General features: G+C 54.2%; 2 protein-coding genes across 2 annotated transcripts in view; both read right to left on the bottom strand.

The window, feature by feature from the left end:
- LOC128274232 (RYamide receptor-like) overlaps positions 1 to 13,555 on the bottom strand; it is a 44,086-nt gene that overhangs the window by 2,540 nt on the left and 27,991 nt on the right. The window contains exon 4 of the mRNA XM_053012391.1: positions 96 to 164. Within this exon, the coding sequence (XP_052868351.1) occupies positions 96 to 164 (69 nt within the window). The remainder of the gene's footprint in view (positions 1 to 95; positions 165 to 13,555) is intronic.
- On the bottom strand, positions 8,320 to 10,000 carry LOC128272244 (RNA-binding protein FUS). The gene is made up of 2 exons (XM_053010021.1): positions 9,745 to 10,000; positions 8,320 to 8,900 (listed from the first exon to the last, which is right to left on the bottom strand). The coding sequence occupies exons 1-2, from the start codon at positions 9,998 to 10,000 to the stop codon at positions 8,320 to 8,322; spliced, it is 837 nt and encodes a 278-aa protein (XP_052865981.1).

Genomic DNA, 13,555 nt, shown 5'->3' with positions numbered 1-13,555 from the left:
CACCGGAGACAGCAGAGAGAGCGAGAGTGAGAGAGAGAAGAAGAGTATTAATTCCCAGCCGTTTGCATGTCCCGACAGGGCCCTTGGAGTTGTACCATCAGAAAGTTAAAGGGTAACCAGCAAATTGTGAACACGATTACAACGATCACCATCATCTTGATCATCTGAAACGAGAGAGAGAGTGTGAGAGATAGATAGAGAGAGACAGAGAGAGAGAGAGAGAGAGAAAGAAAGAGAGAGAGAGAGAGAGAGAGAGAGAGAGAGAGAAAAGAGAAATTAAAGAAACCAGTTGAGTGAGTAAGTCGCTCGGTGCTATCGACAACAATTATCAGAACTCAGCTCTGGCCGTGGACATGGAATGCCATGAGTATGCCCGGCAGAATCGCTGCCGCGCGTTGCCCCAAACGAATTCGAAACGCCTACTGAAAACGCATTTGTCTAATAAACAACAGTCACAGCAGTTATTAGTGTGCCAAACTCTATCATCGTAAGGACCAAAACCACCATGGGGGAGTCTGGGCCTTGGAATCAACGGAAGCTGTGGTCCAAAATGGAATGGAATCCAAATCGCTGTGTCTGTGTCACATACACAACGGTAGTCGCTGGGCCGGGGCAATGGTTAGGTGTCCCATTGTAGATGGGCCCTGAGATCCGGAAATCCCAGGTTGGACGGGCGAATGTTGCGATGCTAATGTGATCCCAGCAGGTGGCAGGTGTTGTCCGGCAGACAACGGCCCTATTCCCGGTTCGGCTCTGAATAAGTAGAAATCCTCATGCTCCCCATGAATGTACTGACTGTGAGTTTTAAAATGTGTGTCACTTGGTCTGAGCTGCCGGGCGCTGAGTCTTGTCTCGCTTGAGGATTTGCTCTGTGGCTCGGGTTGCAGATATACGCGGCGGTGTCGGGCAAATACGAGGGTAGGCTGGGTCAGATTTCACGTTACGAACAACCCAGTTCACCCAGCAGTCTTGTGCGAACCTAGCAGGAATGGCTCATTGGTGCTGGAGGAGTCTATGATAAAGATGTCGATGTAAGGATGCGAATGCCAGTGCAGAGGGCGTGCTTCGTACAACAGCAGGGAGCAAGCTAATAACATAAATTACAAGGCAGTTGTCCCAGTTCGTTGTGTGTGTGTGTGTGTGCGTGGAACGAGGTGATGAAGTGTGCCCAATGCAATTGAAATTTACTGCATGTCCGGGCGCTCCAGCTTCCAGTGCACAAGAGCTCCAACAACTTGCGCGACTTGCCGCGAGGGCGAGGGCGGTGGCGAGAGCGAGGCGTGGCTGACCGGCACGGGACGGAGAAGGCTTCCAGAGAACGGGGGAAAATGTGACGAACGTGGCGGACCTGTGGCGGCAACATTCGGCCAGACCTGCTTCGGAGCGCAGAAAGGGGTAACTTCGCCAAAGAAGAACTGGGCGCTGGGGGCGTTTTCGGTCGATCCCATTCGGTGTCCGCCGAACGTCTGAGTTTGGCATGTTTCACATGTGCCCTGACAGCGCCCAGCGTGTCTTTCGTTTGCATGTTCATCTCTTCAAACGAGCGTGTGCCCGTGTGTGTGTGTGCCCGGAACTGGATGACTGGGCTGGCCCAAAGATGGTGTGCCAGCTCCGGCAGCCAGCCGCTGTTGGAAGCAAACGAATTACTGTTCCGTACTCAACCAGAACGCTTCCGGCTTTGGCAGTTCAAAAGCGCTTCCTACACCTACAACGCATGGGCTGAATAGTCCGGGCCAGCGCTATTCTAATAGCATTCGTTGCTTCGTCAATCAGTACTAAAAGGCCAAAAAGAAACACGTTTTCTTTCTTAGGCTCGAGCGTTTTCAGCCCATGTGTTATGCCTTATCGGTGCGAAATGGTGGCTATGTTCCCAATAAGTCCCTTTCCTGCCCGACTTTTTGTTTGCCCAACCCAGACCGGCGTCTCTTGGTGAGCTGGTGATCAAAAAGAAGGCTGCCAGTATGCCGAGTGTTTAGTGTTTTCCTGCCGCTGCTACTGTTTGTTGCCAAAAGGGTGACAGAAATGTGTTCAATCGGAACAATGGCGACGATGATTGCTCATGCTTGCGATAAGGTGCGGTTGCCGTGATGCCCGTTAAGCTTAATCCGTCGTCCTAGAGCATGCCTCAGTAGCAGCAGCAATACGGAAGAGTTTACCAACTGATATCGCCCGCCTGACAGGCTGCCAACAGCTTTTTTGGTTCCACATCTCCAGGTAGTTTGCTAACCTTGTTACCGTGGTAAGCAAGAAACGCCAAAACCGGCAAGCGTTACCGACGCCAGCGCACCGCACCGGTGTTAGGCACCGAAGGCCCACGTTGGTTCGGTGCCCTTCTTCCCGGGTTCGGGCTGCTCTGGCTGTTCTTTGACGTTTGCAGGACACCTCGCTCCGTTCTCCGTTTAACTTTCTTATCAACAAAGTTTCGAGCGACCGAGATGCGCAGGGCGCCAGGTAAACGATTCCACATGCGGAGACCAAGTCCAACTAAACCCATTCTATTCTATCCCCAGCAATAGCTACTATTCTCGATGGATAACGAGCATTAGACGACAATCGAACAAGAAAATGGCCGCCATCACGAATCCAGTCAAACCCGAAAGAAGTTCGAGACGAGAACCAGCACAGGACACCGGACATTGGGGAGTTTTAGGTCATAGATAAAGAGAAGCAGAAAACGTTGCTAATCTTACGGGAATGGACTGGGCCGTATTTATGAAGGCCTTGTTAATTATTTCAAAACAATTCTCTCATCGTGGGACCAAAAATTATTTTTCCGCGACCCGCTCTCGACGAATGCTCGACCTGGTTATGTCTGACGAAATCATACTGTTTTCGTAAACTTAATCAAAAATGGTGGAGTCCTAGCAGAAACAAGGACATCGGGATCAAGATCTCGCCAGATCCCGCCATCGAAAAATCTCATAATAAATTTGTAATTAATTGTGAGCCGCGGAAACGGCTTCTTACTGTAAGAAGGAAAGGGAAAATAAACTTAAGGGGAATCTTCAGATACGTATGTCGGCACTAGGATTGTGATGGTTTCGAGACTGGATATTCGACCGTTCGATTCGATCGGCACGAGATGTGAGTGAAATAGGTTCGTCCGAATGTATTGAACCAATTTGTAGAATGATTGTAGTTGGTCTCCCTGAGGTCTCCACTCCAGAGTCCCAGACCAGTTCCAGAGGAACAGAGCCCAAAAAAGCCCAAACTAAACGCGACTACCGGCGATGCTGATCGTTAATCGGCCGGTCTTGCGTCAGTGTACGTACGTCATTAACGAGACACTGCCGTTTTGTTTGCCGGCTCGGCTCGGTACTTGCTCTGCGGTCGGTGGGCGGGAGAAGGATTAATGATGTGCTGCAGATATGGCCTGCCCTCGCGTGGCGGCCGTGGTGAATTTATGCCGTGCTCCGGTTCGCTTCAACACTTGGCTGCATTGGCTAGTATTTATGCGAGTACTCTCTCTCGGTGGACTTGGACTTCCCAAGCAGAAGTGCTCGAGCATTTCGCAGTTTGCTTGCATGTTTGCCCACTGTTTTTCTTCGTACCAACCACCCGAGTCATCCACCGGGTGACATTTGCCACCCAGCCCAGGTCTCTTCCTTCTCGTCTTCGTTTTAGCGACCTGCCTTTTTTTTGGGCCGGGAAAAGGTCAACCAGCCAGGTTGACTGCCTGGCGCTGTGAAAGCGGCCAGCAGCGCGCGTAGGCACGCGAGTAACGGGGGTACTAGCAGCCACTGCAACTGGCATCGAGCAGGGTGCGCCGCGAGAAGCCGTAGTGCGGTTGCGGTTAATTTATTGCACCACCATCAACAACAGCAGTCGTCGGTTTTGCTCGTTTTTTTTTTGGGGCGCAACGCTGCGACGCTATCGGGAGTCGATTGCGAAGTCGGTATCAGTGGCCTGGGACCCTGGGCCAGACTTCAGGCAGTCCTCATGCTGCTCCTGGATTCCAGGCTAGACTTCGGTATCGGTCCAATGAACTGACGGCAACCTGACTGAAGTCAAGAAGTCAGCAAGCCGTTCAGCCCGGTATGATCCTGCACGCAATTAATGATGGAACTTTAACAGGTTAAACTCGGGGTACGCCTTTTGGGCAGTCGTGAACATCGGGGTCTCCCATAACACGGGGACAGTCCGCCCAGCCGCCCGGGGGAAATCACGTCCAGCGTCTCGACTAACTGTGGAGTATGCATTATCAAACTTTATCTTATCACTGCAAAGAGTTGAGGACTATATTGGGTGGTGAGATCAGCAAACAGATAGACTGGGGGATGGCCCGGGGGGTGTGGTGATGATGTCATGCAGGAATAATTGCACTCTTCCCAGCGCTGCTGCTGCTGCTGCTGCTGATGAGCATGAACTGGTTAATGAATATGAAATGCGCAAAAAGAGAATCTCGGAACCCACCAACCAACAAACAACAAACGAGCGAATCAAAGGAGAAGCAACGCAGAAAGAAAAAAGGTCCAATACAGCAAAAAAAAAAAACGAGTACGTAAGAGAGTGCGCACGAGAGAGAGAATGAGAAAAAGTGCCATCCAGCAGCTGCTTGACTTGCAACGTCGAAGCAGAAAAACTCAACGGAAACCCCCGCGAGCGCGATTTAAGCGCGATAATTTCCATTATGTAGCCTCTCGTAGCGCCCCTCGGAAACCCAAACAAACCCGGCCGGGATCCGGCCAGGAGGAGGTGGTGGTGTATGAATGTTAAGTGTTGGCGAGCACTTTTCATCCCTGCCCCGCCGTTGATATGCCGAAGAGGTGAAGGCGAAAAACATGTAATCGTACCGTTATGTTTTTTTTTATTTTCGTGCCTGTGCCTTTGTTGCCACACAGTCAGTCGTTGGCTTGGCAGGGAAATTTCCGTTTTCCCTCGTAGCTCATCGCATTATGTTTTTCCATAAGACGGGTGGGGGCTGTGGAAGGCGGATGGGGGATGCTGGGCTGGATGCTGATGCTGGAGCTTCCGCACCTGCATCCGGATGTGCCGCAGTACGGACTCCGGGTTCGGGGGCAAAATGGGTCGGGTTCGGTTTGATCGGGCTCCCGGGCGCACACCGGGGCCCCACGTTCATCACCACGTATGCTTGATGCTCGCTTTTTATGCACGGCAATTCGTCGCTTTAAACGCCGCGGACCAGTGTGCGAGAATTTTGCGAGCGGCGACCGCGAAAACGGCTCCATAGTTTTTGCGTCCATTCGTCCACGCGAGGGCGGGGCATGAGTTTGGAGGAACCGATTTGAAACCAACGTAAAAACCGGTAGTCCGCCAGCAGACCCCGAGTCCCCGGAGTTACCGGAGTTTGGGTTTGCCCGTAGAAGAACCTACGACGTTTACGGCAGATGACAATAATGGCTCGACAAATGACAGTGCGATCGGCCGGGTTCGTTCAATTGAATTCGCTTGACCTTTTCAAGCCTGCACACCCGCCTGCCAATACCCCTACCTGGTAAGCTGGTGCTTCATCGCGCAGGATCCACCGTATTCGCCAGGTTTGGCCCCCTACGCGACTTCCATCGGTTTCCAGACCTAAAGTCCCTCATGTGTGCGTTATTTTATCACATGATGATGTCATGACTGCTGTGGAAGCGTAACACATCGTTCAATAAGTCCCGAGACTAACTATGAGAACAACATTTTATTGGCAAAACTCTTTATTATTCATCAACATAATCTCCTTCAAGTGCAATACAATCATTCCAACGCTTCTCTAACTTGTCAATGCCATGTTTGTAGAATGCTTTGCCTTTTGACTCAAAACGAGCCTCAGTAGCAGCGATCACTTCCTCATTCGAGCCAAATCTTTTTCCCTGGAGCATCTTTTTGAGATCCGTAAAGAGCCAGTAGTCGCTGGGGGCCAGATCCTGCGAGTACGAAGGATGAGGAAGCAGTTGGAAGCCTAATTCGTTGAATTTGGTCATCGTTTTGATTGACTTGTGGCATGGTGCCTTTTGTTCCATTGTGAGCAAACGCGGCACCCATGTGAAAAAAAACCTTTTTCATAGCCGATTTTTGGTGTAAAATAGTAAATCCACTACCAGTTGATATGTTCACCATCTTAGCTATCTCGCGCACTTTCATTTTGCGGTCACCCATCACGATTTTCAATACTTGCTTGGTGTTTTCGGGAGTTACTGCCTCATTTGGCCGACTCGAACGTTCCGCATAATTTGTATCAGCACGACCGCATAGAAGTCAGCAAACCACCGACAAATGGTTGGTTTCGATGGAATACAGTCCGGATAACGTTTTTCAAGCCATTGCTGAGCTTCAACAATGTTTTTCCCCCATTAGAAAACAATGTTTCATCAACACACGAAACTCGCTTTGGTCCATTTTTTCATGATTGCAAAAGTAGCGTCACTTTAACCACTACAGTTTTCTTGGTTATGTTTCGAATTACGTAAAATTTTGACACACCTTATCTGAAGGTTGGTACTTCTGAACCATGGTATGTAAATGGCATTATCAGTGCTATCTTTACGCTAGTCTCGCGACTTATTGAACGATGTGTTATGTTGCACCCTCTTCCCGCTTCTCACTTCGAAGGATGGAATTCATAAATTGGAATCTCGTTCGAACGTTCGATTGATGTGTGGTGGGACCAACAGGGTATGGTGTACCATGGGCTACTAACACCAGGTGAAACGACCCTTGTGTACTTCCACTTTGGTAGACTACTGGTCATTTGTTGTCTCTATGGACCCCAGCCCTGATACCCAGCCCTACAGATCGCACCTACCGAGAGCGCGGAAAACCGGAAAGCGAGAACTACCAGCAGCGAAAGCAGCCACTAGCCGTGCTTTGCTAGTGGGGTGATTGAGGTGAGTGGCTGTGGGTAGTATGTGCGTGGGTGTGTATGTTTTGTGTGTGCGGCTTTCGATTGTTTTGCTTTGTTTTGTTTTCTTTCATCGCGGAAATGCGAATCGGTCTGAAGAGCCCCTGCCACCCCCCCCCGGGAGACCGGTTGAGAATTCGGCTGAGAAAACCGACCATTGTGTGCGCTATTGTGCCGTGTGTTGTGTTGTGTGAGTGCCGCTTTGCAGCAGTTTTCCACTTTCCATTTCACCCCGTCCGGGCCGGGTTAAGAGCTCAATCGGAAAGCTTACGCCGAGGTGGGTGAAACAGAGGGTTGTGCGTGGGGGCGGGGTGACATTTGCTTCTCTGCTGCTCGGTCGCCCGGGGGCGGTGGTGGCGATTTAATCGTCATCGCCGCCATCGTTGCTCCCGGGGGGGGGTCATAAGCCACGGTTGCATCTGCACAATTCCGTCTGACCGGGGCATCCGGGTTAGGGTGTGGGATGGGGGGGGGAGGGTGTGGGCGGTGGTAAAAGTAAAAGTAACCCTACCTCCCCCCCCGCCCCCAACTTCACCTCACCTAGTGCGCACCCCGGTGCGCTGTGTGTGAAAGTGAATCCCGGTAATCCCGCGGACCGTTTTGGCCACCTCCGCTAATCCCCTCCCCCGCGAGCGTTCGGGAACAAATCACATACACACACACACACGGGAGCAGATCTGAGGTTGGTTGGAGTCTTTTCTTTTTTTGTCAAAATTTGTCACCGTTGTTTTATTATTATTATTATTCTTACTACTATTACTATTAACATTATTGCTGTCATTATTGTATCGTTACTATTACTACTACTACGTCACTAGTTGTAGCATCATTATTTGTTCCGCTAATTTGAGGGCTCTCGCTCGCTCGCTCGCTCGCTGACTTGCTCTCGGTCTCTCGCTCTGACCGCCGAACCCCGCGGCGTGTAGAGGTCGCTCGGGGATTCGGTTTCTTCTTCCCTCTACTTCCTACTTCATCGTCTGCGTGTAGATTGTAAGTATGTTTTGTTTTGTTCCTACTTCCGGTTCCGCCTCGTGTGTCCATTGCAGGCAGGTGTGTGCCCAGCCCCGCACCTCCGCAGCACTCCGCTCCGGCGGTTCTCCTGGGAATTTCTATCCGGCGTCTTCGGCAACTCCGGCAACCGATAGAGTGGTGTAGAACGGAAGGCAGAGAAGGGGGCGGGGGGGGGGGGGGGGAAGGCCCGTGAGAAAGAGATAGTGGTGATGGAGTGGTGATAGTGGGAATTGAGCAGTGGTAGTGGGCTGTATGTACAATAGCACCGCCCCCCCGGTGTAGCCCGGGTGTGGGTGGGGAGGTTGGTCAGCACTGTGGTTACGCGGAGGACCAGGCAGGAACAGTGTGCGGTGTGGTGGTGCACGACTAGCAGCTACAGTAGTAGTAGTGGTAGTAGTTCCCCCGAAGTGTGTGCGCTCGGAGCGGGGCGGGATCGGTGCGGGGAAGGATGCGCCCGTGCGGGCCTAGTACGGGCCGGACTTGCCGGGCGGGCCGTACTGGGCGGCCGGGGCCGACACTCCGACCGAGCCGCCGTGGCCGCCGCCGCCGAGGTCCCCGCCGCCGTGGCCACCGCCAAGGTCGAGGCCGCCGCCGCCGAAGGCGGCCGCGCTCGAGTAGCCGCCGGCCGAGCCGCCGACGCCCGCGGATTCCTTCTGGGTTTTGTACTTGATGAAGTACACCTCCGGCTTGCTGGGCTGCGTGGGCGCGGGCGTCGGGATGACGATGTCCTGCTGCTCGTCCGGTTTCTTCACCAGCACGTACACCAGCGTCTTCTCTTCGTTCTGCGGCTGCAGCGGCACCTGGGGCGCCTGGTAGGACGGTGCCGACGGCGCTTTGATGAAGATGATCTTGTAGTGCTTCTGGGGCGCGGCCAGCTGAATCGGGCGCTGCACCCGCACCTCCTCCGGCTCCGGGGGCGGGACGTGCACGTAGATGTGCTTCTGGATGATGGCCTGCTGCGAACCACCGCCGAAGCCGCCACCGAAGCCGCCGCCGCCGCCGCCGCCACCGAAGCTGCTGCTTCCGCTGGAGCTAAACGAAGATCCTGCGCGTGGGGCGTTATCCGGGGCGCACATCAGTCGGGGTGAAGGACACACGAAATAAATTTAGTTTAGTTGCGTTGCGAGCGGTACCGCGATGATCACCACCACCACCACCACCAAGCGTTTGCAGTGCCCTTTGTGTACCCGCGGCCCGCGGCCGACAAGTGATCCATCAAGCCAGTCTTTTCCCCGTTCCTGGTGACCGGTCACCCTGGTGGAAATTTCACGCACCCCCCCGTAAAGGGAGAAGGTTTTAGGGGGGAGGAGGGAGAGACCATAAAAACGAAAAACAGAAAAACTAAACCGACTGAGGGGAGGGGGCGGGGGGAACTTCCCACCAACAAAAAAAGGGGGTTCGTCGCTTGCCGTTTGCCGGTGTTGAAGTCTTTTGTTTGTTTACGAACGGCAAACTGGCTTCCAGAGCCGGCTGGAGGCTTCCTGGCGGAAGGCCGCGGCCCCAACGCGGCCCAAAAACGGCAACGAGAAGCCGGTGGGAGGGGGGATTGGTTATAGTGGGGAGGGCGACGTCCTTTGAAGGAGGCTCGCCGGATTGAATAGGAGGACCGAAACGAGGAAGGGCCCACAATCAGACTCCAGCGGTGTGTGTGTGTGTGTGCCGACAATATGTGTGTGTGTGTGTGTGTTGTAACACACACACACACACACAGGATCGCGCAGGATCACACACACACGCACAAGGATCAGAGCGCGCGAAATACGCAGGGAGACCGGCTTGCTTGCTTGCTTGACAGCCTTTTGGCCCATACACACAACACGCAGCAGAGTGCACACACAGGCACACACATACATTGACACACATTGACACTAGGGGAAGAGGTACGGTACCTCCGAAAGCGCTCGCACTGCCACCGAAGCTGGCACCGGCGCCAGACGAGTAGCCGCCGCCGCCGCCTCCGCCTCCGCCGCCGCTGTAGCTACCGCCACCGAACCCGGCACTGCCGCCGCCGGAAGTGAAGGATCCACCGGAGGAGTAGCCACCGCCGCCACCGCCGCCAGTTGATGGACGATTGTATGAGTATCCTGCTTCCGGTCGGGCAGAAGCGAGGACCAAACAACAGCTCACCAGCACGAACGTCTTCATCGTTCTAGGATTTGGGAAACGGGTGCACGCACTAACACACACACACACACACGCACGCACGCACGCACACGCCAACCACGCACTGTGACACTGAGGTGGGCGTAGAGTCTGAGGCGATCCGACGCTTGCCGTCGTTTGCTGCAGGAGCCGGTGCGCTGTCCGAAGGATCCCTTCGCAAGGACTTGCTGGCGGTCTCTCTCTCGCAGTCGGCGCCCTTCCTTGGACCTCTTGGAGCAGGTTGGTGGTGTCTGGGGCGTTGGGGGTTGTTGGTTTGATCGATGCAAATGGCTCACTGATGGACCGTCGGGCCGCACGCCGCCATTTATAGGAGGCCATTTCTTCGAGTCGGCCGGCCGGCCAGCGGCAGCAGCAGCAGCAGCATCTTCAGGCCTTGCGATTCTTCATCCTCCCCACCACCCCCATTCCTCCCGGAATGGCCCGGGCCGGGAAGGGGGTCTCTTTTGTGTGCTCGTTTGGGAGGAGATGCTTGCGGAGATCTCGTGTACCGAAATTATGCTCTGCATCCCCCCCACCCGGTTCACCCCGCGGACCACCACCCCATCACTCCCTGCATCGACTTACCTTTTACAAATTTCGACAGAGACAGAGAGAGAGAGCGAGCGAAAGACAGTATATGAGTGGGTGATAGTGAAAGAGAGAGAGAGCGAGAGAGAGAGAGAGAGAAAGAGAGAGAGAGGTACGTGCCTGAAGTGAGCTGCCGTGCACTACTTGCCACCCAGGCTGAGGGCGTCTGTGTGTGTGGCTCTACATCCCACAGAGAGAGAGAGAGGGGAAAGAGCGAAGAGAATATAAAGGAAACAAAGCGTGAGGGGAGGCGGGGGGAGGTGGTGGGCTCGGAACGAAAGGAAAAGTCTTATAACCCTTCTTCGGGACGAGGCCTCGAGAAAGGAACGGTAAATGGCTTACGGTGCGAGGCGTGGCGTGAGACGGGAGAGATAACGGAGAGTGTAGATCACTGGCAGGGTTGAGGAGGGGGAGGGGGGGGGAGGCTGAACTTTCATTGCGCGCGCGCCTCACCTGGCGAGCGGGGCAGAACGTGGCGAAGCAAGTGAAGGAGCCGGCGCCGGCCTGGGAACCCAGGAGGCCCGGGCCAGCGGGCGTCCCAAAAACGAGAGCGAGAGAACACGAGAGGGGTGTGGGAGGGGGGGGGGAGGTCGGAGATGGCTGAACTGGCCAATGGCGGAGTAACAGTAGCGGTCCCCGAATCGTGCAAAAACCCACCATAGCGAGCGAGTGAGAGAGCGAGAGTCGGAGAGAGAGCGAGAGAGAGAGAGGGAGGCGAACGAAAGTGAATGCGCGTGCCAAAGTTCACTCTCACCCCGTTCGGCGGACCTGCAGAGCGTCTTCGTGCGCCACTCTCTCGCTCTCTCTCTCTCTCTCTCTTTCTCTCTCTCTCTCTCTCTTTCTCTGCTCTATTCGCGCCAACGATCGTGTGCTCGTGCGCGGTCATGATCATGTCTCGTGGAGGGCGCTGCGCTCCGTGCACTCTGCTCTGGACCCGAAATAGAAGTCCACACGTCCAGACCCTTTCCCAGGTGCACCCAAAAGCATCATGATCACATCGTCATAACTCTCTCTCTCTCTCTCGGGCTGTCAGACTATTCTGCCACCACTAGATAGGGTGATCCATCTAGTGTTTGCATTTAAAACTACCGATTACTTGACTTTTGAAACGTCAAACTTCATTCTGGAAATTGTAAACTTTTTGTAAACACTTTGACACTTGCGAAATAGGACGAATTTGAGAAAGCTCATTTCATTGAGGCTCATTTTCACCTCGGTGGTTCATAAGCAGAATTGTCGTAGTTGGGGCTCGGAAAACCTCCACACGTCGTGCAAGAGAAGCCAGCGCACCACACAACGAGTAACTGTTAAGTGTGGATTTTGGTCTGGCGGCATCATCGGCCGCCGTATGAATGAATGAAGAAGAAGCGAGCCGCTAGCGTCGATGGCATCGACGTCGACTACCGAGAAATGTGGACGACACTCTGGACGAGACTTGGACGACATTCGGGATTCAAGAGCACGACGCTACGTGCTACATACAGCCTACAATCGATAATCTAACGCCCCGATCTTCAGAATCCAAACACTAGATGGATCCACCCTATAATCTCAGCAGCCGGTTTTTAGTTGTTTGACAGCAGCGGTAGGCCTAGTTGAAGTATTGTACTGATGTCGACTGAAGAGGAACTACCGACGATGGGAACAGGATCTGGTTCCCGCTGTGGACGTTCCGGGGCACGGACGCTTAGACCGTTAGACTAGTACCGGACCGGGGCCAACTTCAACTTTGGCATTCATGTTGGCATCACTGCCGAACGGACGCCTTTCGCCGCCCAGGAACCCAGGATGAATCGGTGCAGCGCAGCCGGATGATCTACCTATGGACTGGGTTCGGGATCGATCCGTACTGCTGGCGGTGGGTTTTGGGAGACCCTCTCGCCTCGCCTCTTGTCTCGTTCTATGCCTTGTGTCGAACCGGTTTCGCTGGTTTCGGACTTTCTGGACCATAGTCTGGCCAGCCCCGAGCCACCAGTCACCGGCCAGTTGATGATGGATGGTTGATGGGCTCGGGCTCGGTCCCAATACCGGAACGGAGAACGTGAGTACTGTGACTTCTCCAAGAACGCTCTCGGCAGGCAATGGGCCGGCCGACAAACAAACTGGGGCGGGTGACATCCGGGGACCGTGCGGTGCGCAGCGAAAGTAATGTGCAGTGCCCGCGTGGGTGTTTGGTTGTCGTTGGCCCCGTTTCCCAGGACCGTCGGATCCGGGTGCGGGACCATCCATGGGACACGGATGTGCGCGGATGTGAACTTTCCAATTCCATCGCCATTAGAGACGGCGACTCTCGATTTGGTCCAGCGGGCCAGGCACACGCCTCCACGCAGATCCACGCGCAGGTCCTTGGGTAACGCCCCGCGCTGAGCGGACCGGCGAGCGGGCGGGCGGGCGTTGCACATTGTATCCGTCGCGTATCGGACACGAAAGAAAGTCCACCGTCGCCCGGAGCGAGCGTCATCAAAAAAATCGCCCGCCCGTCAATTTGTGCATCACGATCGATGCATCATCGACACAGCGTCGGTGTTATGAAACGTGGTGGCCTCTCTCTCTCTCCCTTGCTCCCTCTCTCTCCCTTTCGCTCTGTGTAGTGTGGTGGTGGGTTTTTTATTCGGGCATCGACGGAGTGTTAATTCGCGAAATTCAAACAATTCGCGAGAGCACGCTGGGTCACTAGGGTCACAGTCCCCGGGGCTAGGCTGAAGGACTAATTTACATATCCAACCAACAACAGAGGCAGAGTGCATCGGTGAACGCGGCACCGGACGAGACAGGGCGGAAATCGAAAGTGACATCGCGAGTGGGTGCCAAATGGGCAACCGGAAGCCGGAGACTGCGAGAGCTTTTCGATGCACACAATCCGGTACGTTACGCTCTTCGCTCGCCGAGTTTTTGTTTGTTCGCCAGTTAGTCATGGGTACTAAAAAAATGCGGACCGATGGCGACCTTCGCAAGAGAGAGAGAGAGAGA

Source organism: Anopheles cruzii, chromosome X (genome assembly GCF_943734635.1).
Source record: "Anopheles cruzii chromosome X, idAnoCruzAS_RS32_06, whole genome shotgun sequence".
NCBI lineage: Eukaryota > Metazoa > Arthropoda > Insecta > Diptera > Culicidae > Anopheles > Anopheles cruzii.
Note: the sequence above shows the minus strand (reverse complement) of the source record. Positions and strands in the feature narration are given on the sequence as shown.

Coding starts and splice junctions, on each gene's coding strand:
- LOC128272244 (XM_053010021.1), bottom strand. CDS start 10,000: ATGAAGACGTTCGTGCTGGTGAGCTGTTGTTTGGTCCTCGCTTCTGCC. Junction 8,901..9,744: donor CAGTGCGAGCGCTTTCGGAG/GTACCGTACCTC, acceptor CCCCACGCGCAG/GATCTTCGTTTAGCTCCAGC.